Below are 20,357 nucleotides of genomic sequence, written 5' to 3' on the forward strand. Positions count from 1 at the left end.
AGCGAGAGAACACGTGCAGCGTGGGCCGAACATGAACACAAACAACGCAGCTGTGTCGGAGCAGATTTCATCAGTTTGCATCAGACAATTACTTTGTAGGTTCCTCGCAATTATTTATACTGTGCATTAGCAATGAGACCGGAGATTCATTTTTCACAAGAACAACGCGTATTAAAAAAACAAACAAACAAACAAACAAAAAAAAAAAAAACAGCCAGCCATTTTTGTTCTAGAAAACAATTAGTTCCAGTGAAAACTGACTGACAGCTCTATTCTGTAGATGTTTAAAGAAATACTCCAGCGTAGGCTTGTGCGACATAATGATTTCATCATCTCTACATGATCCCACGCTGCCAGGATATACAATGATGATGATTACTCTGATTACATTATACTCCCAGACAGGACAAACTTCCAACGCTTTTTGCATAGGAGCTTGCTAGAACAAATTAATTATATATATTTATTCATTAAAAAACAAATTAAAAAAATAATCAATGAACCATATTTATTAGGGTTGCTGAAAAACAGAAAAACTTTTTACCTAAAAGGATTCAACTGGCCTACAGTAACCCACATCTACCACGGAAATTGGAAACAATTGGAAAATTGGGCAAAACCCTCATAGGACAGGTTTTGGTATAACTGCCTCATATGCCTTAGATTCTGTGCTTTGTTGCTGTTGAGCAGGCAATACATTAAGATATTTAGAAACAGTTCATTTAGCAGGTTATTCATGTCTTACGTTAACTCACCTTGGGAGGATGTTGTGGAATGAATTGTGCCTACTATACTGCAGATGATAAAGGCTTACTGTCTTGTGCTGTACGTGCCATTTTTTCCATGTGTCCGGCAGTTTAAATATTCAAAATTATTCAATCTTGAAATGTCATCCCAGTTAAACTGGCTTCCCATTCTTCTCGATGCGTCTTGAAATGCATTACAGGCACAGAATGGATACATAAGAATGATAAGAATGAAAAGCACTGTGGTATTTCTTTCACTTGGTGGAGGTGGCTGAAATGAACTGGGCAAATTGGTTAAATCCCACTGTTTGTATAATCTGGGCTTCTTAAGGAATGCCAATTTAAGGGGTCCGGGGGGAGCATATGAAACACAACAAGATGAATTATGATCCAGATATGTTACAGGATATAAAGAGCTTGTAAATTAGGTACAATCAGGTATCTAACTAGAATACCATAAAGTTTACTCCACAGATGTGGAAGAAAAGGTTAGGCAAGCACCTTTACAGCACCATTTCTCCCAGAGGATCCTGTCAAGATAAAGTAACTTTGAATTTCTGGTCAATGAACTTGCATCAGACGTGCTGTGTGCACAAGCCAGAAATAAGAAATACTCTCGCTTTGTCCTCAGCGTGTGGCATATAGCACCATTGCATAACAGACCTCCTAAGGGCCAGAGGCTCAGCCCTCTAGAGAGAGAGAGATAAAGAAAAGAAAAAAGAAAAAGAAGAGCAACAAGCAAACACACAGACACATACACACAAAATAACACACTGTCTCGGAAGCGTGTGAGCACCGCTCAGCTCTGGTGTTAAGCAGCCAGGGCCTGCATCCCAATTTTTGCCACTATTTTAGGCTCTCTGACTCAAAGGACTGCAGTGACCCCATAACTATCTGTGCTTAAAACTCAGTTCAAGACTGGCTAACCGGGGTCACCTACATTTAATATGAACACTCAGTGCGTTTACATGGACGACAGTAATCCATTATTAACCCGATTAAGACAATACCATGTAAACAGCCATTTTTAATGACCTTAATCTGATTAAAGTCATACTCGAAGTAAACACAAATCGAACACTCCATCAATAATGGAGTATTCCTGTTTTGGTCGCATTATCAACGTGCATTACAGACATGTAAACACCTTAATTACACTATTAACGTCGTGTGGGAGTTTTCACTGCATTTTGCGACAGGACACGATCGTACACGGCAGTGCTCAACCGTTTGACGGCAAACAAGAGAGTACGGCTGCGTCCCAAACCGCGTACTTGCCCACTATAGGCCTGTAGTAGGAGAAATACTTGTATCTCAGCTACTATATAGACGGTTAAGTACGTGGGTTGGGACGCAGCCCATGGCTTCAAACAGTTGTCCATTTGCACGTACAGCGTGACAAATAATTAACTGACTTGAAGCTTTTGTAAAAAAAATAAATAAAAACATCCAAAACTGTATACAGTTCCATAACGAAGACGAACTGTATGTTGATACGTGAAATTCTGGAGGGAATGTCGGACGACGTAATCATGTAAACACCTTAATCACAGTATTGTCTTACTCAGAGTAAGGTATATAATTAGATTACTGCTGTCCATGTAAACGTAGTCACTGGTGCCACTTGTCCCACTGCCAAAGTAGTAGGTACACCTCTGTACTGTAGGCTGTAGGTTTGTTGGTATACAATAACAAAGAAATGTTCAGGGGTGGATAAATCATAAAATCACTCACTAGACCACAGATGTTCTAGTCCAACGTTCTGCTGCAAGTATATACATTTCTGCATGTGGCTTTGGGCATGATCATTATTGCTTGTTAGCACTGTCCAACAAGTATGGAACCCATGCCACAGAACTGCTCTGTGGAATTTACTGGGTCAGCCATTTGGGTTGGTCACTTTTCCATGTCGTAATGGATTTACATAAAAAAACAAACCTGAATTCAAATGTCACTTGTTGCTCAGCTGCTGGGTTTTGACCTTTCAGGGCCCTGCTCTGAAAGACTGGCCTTTAGGCATATTAGCAGTTCACTGTGGATGTGGCCACTTCATCACAACTCCACAAACCCAGGCAAAGCAAATTATTTACATGATCATCCTTTTAAAACGCCGTGAACAGCTTTGAGGAGAATCAATATTGCAGGTGGAAATAAATTGCCTGTGGAGGAAAAACTAATGTGCTATTAAAATGTGCTAATACTGTACTTAAGATCACTCAAATCACCACTGTACGCTGTATACGGTACATGTAGAGAGACTTCTCGGTTGCGCTTGCAGTCGGTTCTAAGAGCTAAAGGTTAAATATTATGTTTACTTAACAATCTACAGACTCCATGTCCATCCATCCATCCATCCATCCATCCATCTTCTACCGCTTACTCCTTTTCAGGGTCACGAGGAACCTGGAGCCTATCCCAGGAAGCATCGGGCACAAGGCAGGGTACACCCTGGACAGGGTGCCAGTCCATCGCAGGGCAACAATCATATACACATTCACACACCCATTCATACACTACGGACACTTTGGACATGCCAATCAGCCTACCATACATGTCTTTGGACTGGGGGAGGAAACCGGAGTACCCGGAGTTAACCCCCGCAGCACGAGGAGAACATGCAAACTCCGCACACACATGGCCCTGGAGAGAATCGAACCCCAGACCCTGGAGGTGTGAGGCGAACGTGCTAACCACTTTTGTATTAATACAAATATCATTCAGAGTATGAGCTTTGTACAATGTGCAAAAAAACCAACCGTATGTTAATTGAATATTAAATGAATGGTTCAGTCGGGGGAAAGGAAATTGAAAATTTACTTATTTACCCATTTACTCTGAATCTTTCGATTCATGATTATTGTTCAAAGTTTCCTTTTCTCACCAAGTTTTGGTTGAACTTTTCATTAAAGTGGCTCATACTCCATACATAAATAAACACACGATCCATTCAGTGGCCATTTCATCAGGCAGCTCTACTGTATATAATTGGATATACACAGTTGCTGTATGCTATAATATGGATTTTAAAGTGCACTACTGGGTTGAGAACAAACATCTCCAGCTGACAGCAGTAATGTGCCCAGAAACTGATGGAAACTGATAGACACTGATGGAGGCTAGAGGACGATGGAATAAGATGAGCTATAGTCTCTTATAACATTTTATAATGAAATTCTGAGTTGACTGTCTCAGTCTTTTCTGTTTTCTTCAACACGGTCTACTTTCACTTTGGTTAACTGTTTCCTACATTACCCACAATGCCATTCGACTACCTGCTGATAGAAGTGTCAGTGGGATTAAGCTCTTGCTTCATCTCTATCTAAAAAGAAAAGGAAAAAAAAAAAAAAAGGAGTGCAATGTAGCAGCGCTTTAATTTCTCCAGTCTGTCCAGCTTGCTCAGCTCCACATCTGGACTCTCTGCTCAAACAGGTCAGCTTCCAAAGCTTCAACTTTCATAACATCACGCTTTCATCTCTTAGATCACTAACTGCATCATACAGTTGTCATGCATTCAGTTTGTTTACCGTCTTCTACGTTAGATTTCTTACTAATATGACACTGAACATTGGAGAAAAATGGCGAGCGAGGAAAGAAGCTCTTGGTTTTTCAGGAATTAACAACGAAATCTGACTGTTATCCCTTAAGTACACAGCATATTAAATGCATTTCAAGGTGGAGTGTTCCTTTACACTTGTAACACCACTACACAATACCATCGAAGCACATTACTTCTGATCCATTACGCAAAATAATATCTGCTCAGTGGTGGTCGCTTTCCGTCATTGGAAGGCTACAGTCGGTAACTGTGCTGTACCTGTACATAACAAACTGGCCTCAGAGTGCAAGTTTACTACATAATGCATGAAACAATGGATTTTACGGGCTATGCGCTGCAGTCTAAGTGCATTTTAAAAATGTCATAGCGATCATTGGCAAGATAAAGTGTGTTGTGTAATACTGCAGTCGTATTATACTTAACCAGTGATTCTGAGTGATGCTTTGCTACAGAAATCACTCAAGTTGGCTTCTTACTCTGATTTTTTCGGTTACATCTTAACAGAAGATGGCACCCAAAAGCACACTGAAATCACTTACAATTCAATGAATGATGTTAGCAGAAGTGGAAACAAATAATTTAATAAATATGACAAATGCATATTAAAAATGCTTAATATCTTGTATAAATACTCAATATAAGAAATTTTACTGTAGGGGTATTGCTTGCAACTTTGGGTAAAAAAGGTAATAAAGCTAGAAAGATGGTGAAGTGTGCTGTTCGCCGATTGGAAGAACAGTTAGTAAAATGGGTCATATTCAGAGTTGAGTTAAGCATGTTGTGAGGATTTAATACACTAATTGTACGTGTCGGTGCTCAGACCTAGGTATAAACCTGAGTTTAAACCTTTCTTTACAGGAGAGAGTATCAAAGTAACAAACACGGGCCTCTGTACACCACCACAATGGATTTGAAATGAAGCGATCGAGATGTGATTGAAGTGTAGACGTTCAGCTTTAACTCAAGGGGTTTAACAAAAATGTTGCTTTAACCGTTTAGGAATTGCAGCCATTTTCTTTTCTTGTTTTTTTTTTTTTTTTTTTTTACATAGTCATTCCGTTGTTATTTGCCAATTTGACAAACTAACAATCAGAAATAGTAGTATTATTTTAATACTTGGATGCAGATCTGAAGTCTGGAACCCACAGACACCATCAAATGCTGAGTTTCCTCGTTTGAGATGCTTCTTCAGGCTCTTGTGAAGCGCCTTAATCCGAATGAATGTAAAAAGGCATTTAGGCAATATAGCTGCATGAATGTTAAAATAACGGTGAGAGTCCTATGCATTGACAAACAAACAAACAAACAAAGAAATAAATAAATAAAAGGGGGTGCTGGCTTAATCTCAAATGGAAAGGTAAGCTGGCAACAAGAATCAACAGTCAGTGTTTTGACGAACACTTGTATGAACGTTTTTCTGGGGCAGAAGTTCATCACCAAGCTAATCAAACAGCTGATTGGATACTTCTCTGTACCGTCACCTCAGGATGGTAGTTAAAACCATCGACTCGGATAAGCAAGTTGCAAACCATCAATAAGGTAAGCCTCAACAAAGAATAAATAATTACTCTTTCTTAGTTCTTCACCAAAAAAACCTCTGTTCATTTCAGAGCTTTGAGCATTACTCACAAATGTCCCTGACAGAAATAGGTTTCTCCCCCGTTCCTGCAGTGTAGTGTGAGAACCAGTAGCACACAGTGATGCAAGTCCTCGTCTCTCATCTCATCAGTCATGTTGTGCAAGTTGCCTTGTCTGTTGTAGCATATTTTGGCATAACTAGTGAATTATTTATTACTCATTTGCGTGTAATATATATATACACACACACACACACACACACACAAACACAAACTATATATGGACTGCACCAGATTTGTCAGTTCTTGCTGTGAGATGTTACTCCACTCTTCCACCTAGGCATTTGCAAGTTCTCAATCATGTCTGGGGACACACACGGTTACATGTAATTTTCCACCGCGAGGATGATCAGCTGTCCTTCCTGTCTCCCTGTAGCACCGTCTTACGCATCTTACATTACAGACATTGCAGTTTATTGTTCTGGCCACATCTGCAGTCCTCATGCTTCCCTGCAGCAGGACTATGAATTCATGTTTCCCTCAATTATTTCAAGTTGCCCTGGAGCAGTAAAGCATCCTCACACCATCACACTTCCTCCACCATGCTTGACCATAGGTATGATGTTCTTTCTGTGGAATCTGGTGTTTGGTTTTTACGCCAGATGTAACGGGACCCCTGTCTTCCAAACAGTTCCACTTTCAACGCATCAATCCACAGAAAATTCTCCCAAAAGGTTTGAGCAGTGGTTTTTACCTCGCCGCTATTAGTTCTTTGGAGTCCCAGAGCCTTTGAAATAGCTTTGTAACCCTTCCCAGACTGATGTATTTCAATCACCTACTTCCTCATCATTTCTGGAATTTCTTTCAACTTTGGTATAGTGTGTTACTGGGTAAGATCTTTTAACCAACTTGTTGAAAGAGTTCTATTTAAGTGTTGATTTGATTGAACGGGGTTTGCAGTAATCAGGTTGCGTCTAGTCCAGCTGAACCCCATTATGAAATGGGTTTCATAGATTTGGGGAATTAGTAACTACGGGGCAAATACATTTTCACACAGGCCCAGTTGGTATTGGATTACTACTTGCTTCATTAAATAATATGCAGACCACGCCTGAAATGAGCCATCTCAGCACTTCAGGACTGTTTTGAGTACAGCGACTGGAATATGTTCAGAGAGGCTACGAAATCCCACAACAACAGACTTGGAGGAACACACAGCATCACTGACGGACTACGTCAGCAAGTGCACAGATGATGTAACTTCCTTCAAGGCCATCACCACACGTGCAAACCAGAAACTGTGTATGACTGCTGATGAAAATCTGAGACACTGACAATAAAGCAGCCCTCCACAAAGCAAGGGCCAACCTGCCCCGGACTATCAGAGAGGCAAAGCGCAACCACACAGACACAATCCACAGTCGCTTCCTAAATATCAAGGACACAAGAGCATGTGGCAAGGCATACAGCCCACCACAGACTACAAAGCTACACCACTTGTCTGTGATGGTGACGCCTCACTCCCAGACATACTGAATGATTTCTATGCGCGGTGTTATGCACAGAACATCATACTCGTGGGGAAGACCACCCCAGCTCCCACTGACCAAGTACTTTGTCTGTCTTGTCGTTTGTAAGCTTTTCCAGGCTACAGTAAAATATTCAAGAAACACAACCAACTTGCGTTATCACTTAACAAGACACCATGCTGATAAAATGGCGGGACTGTGACCTCAGCAGAAACCTGGTGATTCAAAGCAAACTATCCAGTAAACACTGGATAATACCACCAAGAAGCTTCCGTCAACCTCAGCTCGTACAAAGAAGATAACGGAGTCGGTGGTGCATTTCATTTGCAAGGATTTACGGCCATATAGTGTGGTTGAAAACCCCGGGTTCAGGCATATGGTGAACACTATGGAGCCACGCTATGTGATCCAGACTCGCAGATACAGAACGGACGTAGCGGTGCCCAGGTTTTACGAAGAGGTAAAGTGTAAAAACATCGCTTACCTCACCAGAGAGTGTGGCCCTGACATGCGATGCGTGGACCTCTAGAGCCAGCAAGTCGTATGTCACGATTATGTCACACCACATTTCAGAGGCGTGAGAGCCATACTGGCAATAACATTGTGGAGTTGCTGAAAACTGCACTGAAGGAATGGGACATAACAGGGAAAGACCCAGTCATCATAACAGACGACGCATCAAATATGACCATAGCAGCGCAGCTGGCTGGTATGTTACATGTAAAATGTTTCATGCACACCATCAAAAGCACTGAATCTCCCATCAGTCGCACGCATGCTGGGAAGAGCGAGACGCATAACTAGCTTTTTTACACACAGCACTACAGCCAGCCATGTACCATGGCAAAAACTAAATCGACTAAATCGATAGCTGCCCGAACACAAACTGATGGCTGGCGTGGTCACCAGGTGGAACAGTGCTTTTGACATGCTGCAGTGATTTCTGGAGCAGCACCAGACACCTGTCCCGCCCTCCTCTCAGGTGAAGTGAGGAAGACTGAGAAGGAAGTCTACACCATCAGTGAGTCAGACAACATCTGCTGAAGGAATTATCACTGCTATGAAACCCATGAAGGTAGCTACACTTGTGATGTCAGAGGAGAGCACGCAAACACGATCAGTTGTGGCACCACCCCATGCCATGATCCATGATCTACAAGAGAGCCCCAGCGATTCCACCATGACAAAGAAATCAAATCTGCCATATGCCTGGATCTCAACAAGAGGCACTTGAATGATGAGCAGAAGGAGATTCTTTATGTGGCCTCAGCTATGGATCCAAGGTTTAAGGCTTTGCCCTTCCTGTCCGAGGACAAATGCCAGGACATTTATGCGAGTCATTACAAAAGCCGCAAGGAGCCAGGTAAGCTCTGCCAATAAACATTTGACTGCTTTGTCGACAGTACGAGATTTTAAAAAATATCCATTCACATTGAGTTGAAAAAGCATAAATACTGGTGAATTATATAAAGAAAATTAAAGTACATCAAAATATTTATATTACATGAAAACCTAATGGCCTAGAATTGTCATTGTTTGTATTTGGGACCATTTAGTGATTCACTAATTCCCAGAGAATCAAAAGCTAATCTGACATTGTTGTTTTGCTGTTTTTCAGCAGAGAGACTGGAGAGGAGACAGGAGAGACTGATGCGGAAGCCATTCAAGGTCCTGTGCAAGAGGACATCTCTGCAGCCCCATCAAGACACCAAGGGATTCTTTCACTCTAGCTGACCTACTTGGACAAACATATGGTGCAGTGAGACCCTCACACAGAAAAACCACACATAACCTGGTAGAGGAGGAGATGACGAGATAAAAAGAGGCAGCTCCCATGCCACTCGCTGGAGCCAATTCACTAGAGCTGCAACAACTAATCGATAATAATCGATTATGAAAATCGTTGTCAACGAATCTTATTATTGATTAGTTGGTCTGCGCGTGGCACGGAGCATATTTACTCATTACGTTACTTCTGTTCAGAAAACACGCTTCGGAGAGTAAATACTAAAGTGTGTCCCAAATGAAGTACTGTACACTTACACTATGCATTACCGTCTAGTGTGTGGATTTTAGAAAGGTAATATCATCTCATATATAACACTAGTGTTTTTTTAACTAACCGGTAGTATAAGCCACGACGGCAGATGACGTCATATGCACACTAGCATTAGCAAACACCCAGAGTCACCAATAATGACTTCCTTCAGTTTACTTTCTGTCAGCGTTACCTTTTATTCCCCACCTGTCACCATTAAACGGAGGCCTAATTGTCACGTGACTGAGGAAGAAAGTCTGTAACCGCCAAGTCCTCGAAGGCAGGGGCGCATTTTAAACACTGTGGAAATCAAACTGATGCACGAGGACAAATTTATGTTTATATCCAAAATGCTCCACTGTGTGTAAGGGGTTGGGGAAACTGGTGCAAGCTGCTTAAAAGGTTTAGTTTAAGTTTATTGTCATCATATGCTGTATTTACGCGCGTGCAGTGTAAATTCTGTTGTTTATTATAACGGAAGCGATAGTGTTAGTAACGAGGCCGCGTTGCTGATCACGCGCAGTGTAGACGCGCTGATACAGAGTGTAGCATCTGTAATGTCTAATTAAAACACTATAATCAAAAGTGAACATAAGTACGATAATATGTCTAAAGGCAGCGAGTAACAGAAGCCACAAGGTGCAGTGAAAAGGAGTTTTTAATATTCATTTAGGACTGGAGTTTAATTGGGTGCTTTTTGTGCATCCATAAAAAATAATGCATAAATACTATAAATTTCATATATATAAAATTTATTTTATAGTATTTATGCATTATGTTTATGGATGCATAAAAAGCACCCAATTAAACTCCAGTCCTAAATTAATAATATATATTCTGGTGTGTGTGTGTGTGCGTGTGTATAGGGTTCTTTTAAGTTTTGGACAAACAGTTGTGTAAAGTTTTAATCTGAAGTTTATATTTGTAACACTCAGTTTGTGGATTATATTTTAAATAAACAAAAAAAATGGTACTGAAAGCTTTCCCCGCCCCTATCTGATTAATCGGCAAAAATAATCGGCCAACTAATCGATTATGAAAATAATCGTTAGTTGCAGCTCTACACTGGACTGATGGAAGCAACACCAGAGCGAGTATCCACTCTCGTCACACCTTGCAAAAAGATATCGGTGTATCCCGGGCACGAGTGTCTCCTCAGACAGAGTGTTCCCTACCACAGGGGGTATAATCTCACCACAGGGGAGTGCACTTAGCCCAGAACATGTTGATCCAAATTCTGCTCCTGTACAAAATTCTAAACACAAAGTAGGCCTGCTATTGTATTGTATACTTGTTGGAGAGTTTGTTCAGTGTTCATTTCAGACGGGCCTAAAGTTACTCAGCACGCTGGTGCCTCCCAATGCTCACATGGGCTTGTCAAAGACCTAACCCAGTATGACTCAATAACACTGCACACCTGCACTTTACAAAACTCGACACCAGACACTTTCTATTATGCAACTCATTTCTATCGGCAATATAGCAGCAATACTTATTGCTTCTACACTATACAATAGTTTACAGCCCATGTCCTGTGTATTTATTGTCCTGCCCTGTGTATTTATTGTCCTACACTCGTCTCGCACTTCTTTATGCAGTCTTGCATGTTGTAGTCTTCTGTGTTGCAACATGATCCTGGAGAAACAACTTTTTTTTCTTCTTCAGATGTATACAAGCTATATAGATGAATGACAACAACAATAATAATAAAAAAAAACCCACTATAAAACTAAACAAAAAAGGTGACAGCTTTACAGTGGCCGAGTCAAAGTCCAGATCTGAATCCCAGTGAGAATCTGCAGCACCGTCTGAAAACTGCAGTCAACAAACAACCTCCAACCAACCCGGAGAACCTGCAGCAAAATCTACACGGACGAATGGGCGAAAACCACTCCCAAGAAGTGTGCGGAAACTGGTAGGAAGTCACTGGAACAGATTTAAAGCTCTTATTGCAGCAAAAGCTGGTCCTACCAATTATAAAATGGTTGAATACTTAGTTTTCAGGGCCCCCCCTCAAATAATGACTGCTGATTTTAAAAATGTCATTTCAGGGTATCCTGGTTTGCAATAAATTTAAAAAATAAAAATACTTTATAAGTGTCATTTGTAATCCAGACGAATCTGATACTGATAACTTTTAAGGGGGTGAATACTTTTGCCAGGCACAGCACTTCCCCCCTTTGAGTTTAAGTTTTCAACTTACCTTTTACCAGGCTTTTTCGGCTTGGTTCTTTTCTTCCTCGCTTGGAGTGCAAGCACTATTGTGACATGAATAATAATAAGCAAAAAAAAAAACAAAACAAAACACAATATTATAACAAACAACAACAACAATAACAATAATAATGCCCGTATTTCTGTTCGCGGAGTTTAACTCACTTCTGAGGTAAATTTCAAGAGCTAATATCAAGTTGCTAGCAAGTGTACAACTGCTAATAATCTGACCTGGATCCCAAACCCTTCCACGCGCCCTACATAGGTGCACTACCTAGGGTTTAAAATAATGCCCTCGTCAGTTTATGTAGCGCCCTGAATGTCTAGTAGGGAGACATTTGCGACTCGTCCTTGGTTATGGAGGAGGAATAGTTAACTTCTTGTTCTTTTTTTCTTCCACACTTAAACCTGACGAACTACGTTAATGTTTAGTAATGAAACACACGCCAGGAGTAAATTCAGACTGCATACATTGGTGTCCTTTAAAAAATTAAATAAATAAAACCCAGCGAATGTATTTATTATTTTCATGAGAGCTGAATTACCCGCCTGAAAACTTTAACCTCAGGCAGTGCAAGATAGCATTACTAGCTAGCAATGCTACGAGTGAAAATATTCACCATGTAGCAGATTTGCTTTCGGTTTAAGGTTTATTTCGGTTAATAAAGATTGTTAGCTAGGCTATATATAACTAAGTGGTAGCGAAGGAGTATACAAATAGTAGAATAGCGTTAAAATGCAGCGGATATTTGGTTATAATTATTAAAACTGCGCAAGGTGTTTAATGTAAACTATAAACAGTGGATATTTACATGAAGCCTAACAGACTGTAGTGTTCTGTATTATTATTTAACACTCGTGTGACTTGTTTACTGTTACCAAGTTAGCACTTTAGCTCTCATTACACTGAGAGTGCGTGCGTGTGTGTGTGGGACTAAGCAGTAACATGAGGCTTTTGTTCAGGAATCACAGTGAACAGTTGTACTTCTTGGAGTTTTTTGTTTTGTTTTTCTTTCTTTCTAATATCATAGGTACAGCTAACATTTTCCTAACACACCTCAGTATGTGATTATGTTCAGGAATGTAAACTGCAGTGATATTATAAGCTCACCTTTCCTCTCCATGCTGTAGTACCGGCTCTGTAGCGTGGTCCTGGCGCACACAAAACCCCCTTCTGATTAGTCACACAAAGTACCCTTTCTGTCCCCTTTAGCCAAAACTTTCATGTTTAATTATTTATTTTTTAAAATAGAGAATATAAATACATGCAATATTATAAACTATTTATCATCATAACAACATATTTACATTTATATATGTATGTATAATAGCAACATTAAGCATATGATTGCTTCAGTACTTTTTTATGTACTCGATGTGACAGTATGATAAGGATCCGGACAATATTTTCGGGCTTTTACCACCATCTGGTGGTCCAAAGTGGTAGCGCAGTTTACCTCAGTCCCCACAAGTTAGGGTTGTTTTGAGTTGTTTTGTTGATCAAAGAATTATCAGCAGGGTTGTTAGATGTAAAATAAATAAATAAATAAATAAAAAAAAAAAAACAATGTAAAGTTGGAGAAGTTGTTTTTGTAAGATTATTATTATTGAAGCTTCAATATACGCTCATCGTCCACTTTATTAAGAACCCAGCGTGGTTTTATCCCATATTTTGTGCATGCGGAGATGCTTTTCTGCTCACCACGGTTGTAAAAAGGGATCATTTTAAGGTTTCCTAGCGGCTTCAACCGATCTGGTTATTTTCCTCTGACAAAGCGTTTCCATGCACAGAACTCTCGCTCGCTCAATGTTTTTAGCTTTTCACACCATTCTGTGTACTCTAGAGACTGTTGGGGGTGAAAATCCCAGGAGATCCGCAGTTTATGAAATACTCAAACCAACCTGTCTGGTACCAACACCCATGCCACGACCAAAGTCACGGAGAAATTTTTTCTTCATTCTGATGTTTGATGTGAACATTAACTGAAGCTCTTGTTTCGTATCTGGATGATTATTATTATTATTATTATTATTTTTAATTATGCATTGCACTGCTCCCATATGACTGGCATATATATATATATATATATATATATATATATATATATATATATATATATATATATATATATATATATATATATATATATATATATATATATATATATATATGATTGTTAACGATCATGTTTTCTTTTTTGATTATTAAGCTTAGACAATGTGTGGCTGTTACCATAGAAATGAGTGCATTAATATAAACCTGTGATTTGTCTTGCAGCTGGAACAATTGCCAGAGCTGCTGTTATAGAAAAATAATAAAACACCTTCTGACCAATCAGAGTTGAGAATTCAACAGCTCTGGGGAATTATAATAAACATTTAAATGACCACCAGGAGGCAATGTTTATTTGAGAAACAACACCACTGCAGTAAACCAGACTGATGCAAGAGGAAGTAGAGAGTTCCTCATGAACAATAAAGAGACAAAAGTGTATTTCATTCAAGCACGTCCAGACATTTGTGGCGAAACAATAAAGCAAGGACAGTGTTGAAAAATAGTAATAATTGCCTTTATTGTGACTACCAGTGGTTTACAGGTTGTGAGCTGCTTGCACTGATGAATTAGCCAAGTGGTACAAAAGGACCCAAGTGTCTTTCCTTTTGTATTACAAACAGACCACATGAAAACAACTACATTTATGGATAACTTGGTGTATGACTGTCCATTTCTGTGATTTTTAATGAACTATTGTAAACATACAAATACAAAAACAGCCTTACATTTCCTCACGCATTGCGAAATCATGCTCAAAACAGAATATTGCAGAATGTAATTAATAATATACACCATGGAAAACACACTCAAAATAATCTTAACAAATATTACTAATATAATAAGTTAGATGCTGGCACGGTTTACTGTGTTCAAAAAAAAAAAAAAGAAAGAAAGAAAGAAAGAAAGAAAGAAAAGTCTGCGTCCCAAACCCCGTTAACTGGAATATCAAAATAGTATGCCACTTGCATGTATGCAGGTATGTGTGTCTTATCCTATTTAGTGGAGTAGTACAGGGTTTGGGATGTACCCACATTCTCGGAGTTGGTCTTCTGTGCTAAAATGGGATCACACTCAGATTTTGGCTCAGATTGACACGGTCTCGAGCAGCACCTCAAGACCTGTTCAAAAAAACACCGGCAAAGGAGAATCATCAGGTTTGTGAGAAAAAGGCACCCTGATGGAGGATTATAACATTACCGGACACCTGGAGACACGATCATACTGGAGCAATCCGCTATGACTCCCTTAACACTCGACACAGTGTGATTCATCCATTTGACTGACTGAGCAGTGTTATGTTTAAATGCAACATTTTGAGAGAAAAAAAAAACTATAAATAATAAGATAGAGCACAAAAAAAAAAGAGGCCAAAGGGCCAGGATGTATATAAGACAGGCGCTCAGGTGTACATTTCATCTAAAGATGGCGCAAGAAAAACAAATACATGACGCGTTTCAAATTTCTGGTGAATTTTCATATTTATAAATAGCAAAATCCCACGAACAAGCCAAGGAAGTCAGACATTCTTTTGCTTATCTGGCACTACTTAAGATATATTTGCTACAATTTGGAAGAACAAAACGTATGGCAGTTGCATGGTGTTTCCCAAAAACCCCTAGACGCTCCACATTTTTGTTCCCATCCAGCTCAAAATGTGCCTGAATCAATCAATCAATCAATCAAGGGCACTAAACACATGGAATGGTTGTGCCTGGAGCTGGTAAGGAGCAAAAACATCAATCACCTGGAGTCCGCAGGGATTCCTATGCCGGATAAACTTTGGGGTTAAGAGATAAAGGGAGAGCGCTGATACACAGACATGAACTTATCCTGCATTAACATATGATCTATTTTACATTCACTGTCTGATTCAATTCGTGATTCCTTCTCCTTCAGCCGATGGAGCTCCTTAAAACTAACTCTCCTGCTGCACAATCTCGTTTATTTACAAGCGTAATGTTTTATTTACAGCTCTAAAAACACTAACGGGTTGCGTTTAAGAAGGCCTCATGGCCATTATTACTGTAGCGGCTCAAAGCAGGGACCGTACTTTTTGCAAATAAACTACAGGCCAAAAAGTTTGATAGTAGTAAACAGATATGATTGCTATTTTATTTCCCCCAAACACCCTCCCCCTCAAAATTAAATAATATTCTTTCTCATGAAAATTCTACTAGCATTTTAAAAATGACATTTAAAAAGTGAAAATGGACAGAAAGAGACAACCAACAACAGCAACAGAGAAAAAAAAAATATTACTCAGTAATACTCTACATTCTCAGTGTCCATAGCGGAGAGGGGTGTGTACGTGTTTTTGCGTTTTCCTCCACCTGTAAATAGTCTCTGATAATAGCGAAGCCAGTACTGAATGAAGGCACAGGCACCTTAAAGGAGCAATGTAACCAAACTCTGCTAATGCCCCTAAACCACTAAGGGAACCCAGTGGCCCCCAATCAGCACAGTCCTATTTGCATGATGCTAATTCAAGGCCTCAGCTCCCATTCATGATGAGCATTAACAGTTTTTGGTCAGACTGTTACTTTAATGTCACGCTGTGTGTTTGTGTGTGTTCCTGTTGAAATATAGTTATGAGGCAGCTTCTGTCACTCCAGGAGGTAAGTAAGGACAGACTCATGACTCCATCTCATCTCCATCAAACATGGGGGGCTCAAAGCTCAGGACTTCCTCATACGTCAGCCCTGAGGACAGAGAAACATCACTCCTTTAAATCCTAAGGAAATTTCGCTGTTACACTCTAACCACAACTGTACGTATGAAAGCATTTAATTTCAGGTCTATAATGATACACCGGAACTTTTAATATCTATACGACTACAACTTTAATACCCATCAATTGCTTCTACTGTATAATACATGACCGATCAGGAAATATTTGTTATAAAAAAAAAAGTTATCCAACACCCAGGTGAAAAATTAATTGCCCCCTTAATAGGACTAGGATTTACTCCTATGCTTTGGATCATTGTCTTGCTGCATAATCCAGTTGCACTTCAGTTTCAACTTACAGACTGAAGACCGGACATTCTCCTTTAGGATTTTGGTAGAGAGCAGAATTCATGTTTCCCTCAATTATTGCAAGTTGCCCAGGCCCTGAAGCAGCAAAGCATCCCCACATCATCACACTTCCACCACCATGCTTGACCCAAGTAGTATGATGTTTTTGTGGAATTCTGTGTTTGGTTTACGCCAGATGTAACGGGACTCCTGTCTTCCAAACAGTTCTCCGTCTTCCAACTCCTCAATCCACGGAACATTCTCCCAAAAGGTTTGAGGATCATAAAGGTGTGTTTTACAAAATTCAGACAAGACTTAATGTTCTTCTGGGTTAGCAGTGGTTTTCACCTAACAACTCTTCCATGGATGCCATTTTTGCCCAGTGTCTTTCTTTTTTCAGAGTAATGAACCTTTTTTGATGCAAGAGAGGCCTTTGATGTTGTCCAAGGCTCTTTGTGACTTGCTAAATAAGTAGTTGCTGTGCTCTTGGAGGAATTTTGGAAGGTCAGACACTTCTGGGAAGGTTCACTACTGTGCCAAGTTTTTCCATTTGGAGATAATGGCTCTCACTGTGGTCCTTTGGACCCTTTTTTTTTTTTTAACCCATACCAGACTGATGTATTTCAATCACCTTCTTTCTCACCATTTCGGGAATTTCTTTCAATTTTGGCATAGTGTGTTACTGGGTAAGACCTTTTAACCAACTTCATGCTGTTGAAAAAGCTATATTTAAGTGTTGATTTGATTGAACAGGGTTTGCAGTAATCAGGTTGCGTCTAGTCCAGCTGAACCCCATTATGAATGCAGTTTCATAGATTTGGGGAATTAGTAACTATGGGGGCAAATACATTTTCACACAGACCCAGTTGGTATTGGATTACTTTTTTGCTTCAACAAATAACATTATCATTTAAAGACTGTATTTTGTGTTTATTCAGGTTGCCTTTGTTTTATCTTAGATTTTGTTTTGATTTCTGAAACAATCGAGTATGAGATATGCACAAAAACAGAAGAAATCAGGCCTTTTTCACAGCAATGTGTATATTGGTGGAGTATTCCTTTAAGGCCTTTAATGCCAAGAACAATCCTCCCAGTGGTAGTAAATTTAAGCCATTTTATACATATTCGAGCAGTTTCTACCAAAGAGTTATATGACATTTACCATGAACTTTCTTTTTTATTATCTGAAGATGTAAGCAGACAATATGATCTATAGCAAAAACCATGATATTGGGTTGTACGGTTGTCATTGTCACACAAAGTATGTTACTAAGACCTGTTCATCATCTTAAGCCCGGTTCACAATGCACAGACAGACGCAGACCGAGGCCAACAGACATGTTCGTCGGGTCTTATTGGATCGGTGTGTTAACCCTGTTGGCGTCTGTTAGCATTCGTCAGCGTTAGTTTTGACCGACTGAACAAGTTAAATCTGTGTCTGTGGTGTAGTTTTAAAATCTGAGCAGTGTGGAAAGATTTTCCAACAACCTCAGAAGTAATCTGACCTAGGCACGAACCGTTGCCATGACAATGAGGCAAGCATCCCTGTGAACTCCTTAGAAAAGAAAGCCTGTGTGCTAGATGCTCTTCACACATACTTCTAAATATACTGTTTCCATGCATTTTGTTCTTGCATATGAGGGATAGTTGCTTAAAAAAGGTCCGATTAAATATAAAACATTTTGGCTATCTAACATGAGACTAGGCTAATTTGGTGTCACTAACTAAGGGGAGGCACAACTAAGCTATCACTGTATGGGTTTAGCTGCTACAGAGCCATGCAAAGTACATCATCTGTCCTTATGCTCTGCTCATATCATGTTCACGTAACATGGAACTCATACAGATATTTATACACCCTGTTTACCTGCTCAGCATCAGAGGATGTTAGTGTTTCAGTTTCAACCCCGTATATCAATTTTTTCCCCTCACATTGACTGTATGAACTAGTGTTAAGTACAGACTTGATTTTTAGGTTATTTTACAGTTGTTTTTTTTAAGTACTGAATGATTAACAGCTTCATATCTTCCTGATTTTATTATCAAAATTTGCTCCAATTAGTAGTCCAATGCTGAGTTTCTGACATATTGTAATGTAAACGTTAAGAGATCAGGTGAAGCAGCTTTTAGCCCTTAAACGCCAAAAATCTGGAACTTTTTACCTACTGAAATTAGACAATTGGCAAATATTCACATTCTTAAAAGGCATTTGAAGGCATATCTTTTTAAGTTATATTTTGATTAATATATTTTGTCTTTAAATTATTATTTCCAATTTTGGATTTTATTATTTTCTTTGTTGAATTCAATTGGTCTTGAGCCGTTAAATATAGTTTTCCTTGTTTTATCTCCTTTTTATGTTTTTATGTGAAGCACTTTTATAGTATGAAAGGTGCTATACAAATAAAATGTACTATTATTGCTCCAAGACCTAGTTCTGAAGTTTACAGTTAACAAAACAGCACTAACCTTAAACATCAGTCAGAAATGATTAGAAATCAATTATCGCTGATCAATTACAGATCCAATTCCTATGCCTTATTTGATCATCTGCTTACTTTTCCACTCCTCGATGTCCAGCTCTCGGCTCTCGAAGCTCTGGTCGTACGGCTCAGCCTCGGGCTCGTCGTCGGGGTCGTGGTACTGCGCGAAGTACGGGTGGGCCAGTGCCTCTGAGGCCGTGATCCGTGTATCCGTGTCCAAAACCAGCATCTTCTCCAGCAGGTCCACGGCTGAGAGAAAGCACGAACATCACTGTGATTTGGCTTTCAGTTTGCTTTCAGTCTAGCATGCTGTGCTGAGTTTATATTAAAATTCCAAAGCAAACTTAACAGAAAATAAGAGTTATAATACCTAATGGGTTGGCACCAATGAATACATCTGCAAAATTCCTCTTTGGCATGTGCGCCAAACTATTTATGTAGTTTCTGGCCTGTTGACAGAGACAACAAAAAACAAGAGTTCTCTCAGTGTCTCAGATATTCTCCTAGACGTATAAAAAGGTACGAATGTTTGCTTTAGCTTCGAGCAGGAATCAGCATAACTCCAAACCACAGACGAGTGTCTCCACTGGAAATGATTTCATGTGAAATGTACCTGGAAATTATTTTGGCCTTATTTTTTCCACAGTGCTTCATCACTACTGTTCAGTACACATGAACATTTAATGATTCCCCACTGACGATTAGTCATGCTATGAAGATAAGCAGCATAAACAGTGCGCACTAGTGTTTTACACCCAGTGTTAAAGCTAAGCTTTGGCAAACACTCCGTTGAAAGTCTGGTAGGAACTGGGTCAGAGCCGCATCTCAGACAAAAAGCAGGCAGAAGGCAGGAGAGAGGGGGTTGGGGTGACTACAGGACAACTTTCCACGATAACAAAAGATCAGCACAGTACGCTAAGGAACAACATAGCGTCTCTGTTATAGTCGTGTAGTTCTATGTTGAAAGTAATACCTCACCCAAAATATTACTAGGTTCTGACAATGAATGAAAGTCACCCGTTAGCATTATAACCATGCTGACCAGTCTTTTTTTTTTTTTTAAATTGCTAGCCATAGTAGCATTAATGGGTAAGGTAACCATCCAGGTAATCACTGATTAGAATTATGTTTATATCCCATGCT

General features: G+C 39.6%; 2 protein-coding genes across 4 annotated transcripts in view; both read right to left on the minus strand.

Annotated features, from left to right (window-relative positions):
* The window catches only part of srpk1b (SRSF protein kinase 1b), a 40,385-nt gene extending 27,461 nt beyond the window's left edge, over window positions 1–12,924 (minus strand). Inside the window, exons 1-2 of one of the 2 annotated variants that reach the window (XM_017450128.3) lie at window positions 12,772–12,924; window positions 11,650–11,704 (exon numbers count right to left, since the gene is read on the minus strand). In XM_017450128.3, coding sequence (XP_017305617.1) covers window positions 11,650–11,704; window positions 12,772–12,784 — 68 coding nt within the window. In that variant the 5' untranslated portion in view covers window positions 12,785–12,924. Of the gene's footprint in view, window positions 1–11,649; window positions 11,705–11,825; window positions 11,928–12,771 lie in introns of those variants that run through there. The other variant, XM_017450130.3, reaches the window with a different exon arrangement.
* A 1,284-nt stretch (window positions 12,925–14,208) lies between these two features.
* The window catches only part of mapk14b (mitogen-activated protein kinase 14b), a 29,640-nt gene continuing 23,491 nt past the window's right edge, over window positions 14,209–20,357 (minus strand). For both annotated transcript variants that reach the window (XM_017450126.3, XM_017450124.3), the window contains exons 10-12: window positions 19,585–19,663; window positions 19,290–19,463; window positions 14,209–16,415 (exon numbers count right to left, since the gene is read on the minus strand). In XM_017450126.3, the coding sequence (XP_017305615.1) occupies window positions 16,348–16,415; window positions 19,290–19,463; window positions 19,585–19,663 (321 nt within the window). In that variant the 3' untranslated portion in view covers window positions 14,209–16,347. The remainder of the gene's footprint in view (window positions 16,416–19,289; window positions 19,464–19,584; window positions 19,664–20,357) is intronic.

The sequence above is a fragment of the Ictalurus punctatus genome, chromosome 21, assembly GCF_001660625.3.
Source record: "Ictalurus punctatus breed USDA103 chromosome 21, Coco_2.0, whole genome shotgun sequence".
In the NCBI taxonomy this organism is placed as follows: domain Eukaryota; kingdom Metazoa; phylum Chordata; class Actinopteri; order Siluriformes; family Ictaluridae; genus Ictalurus; species Ictalurus punctatus.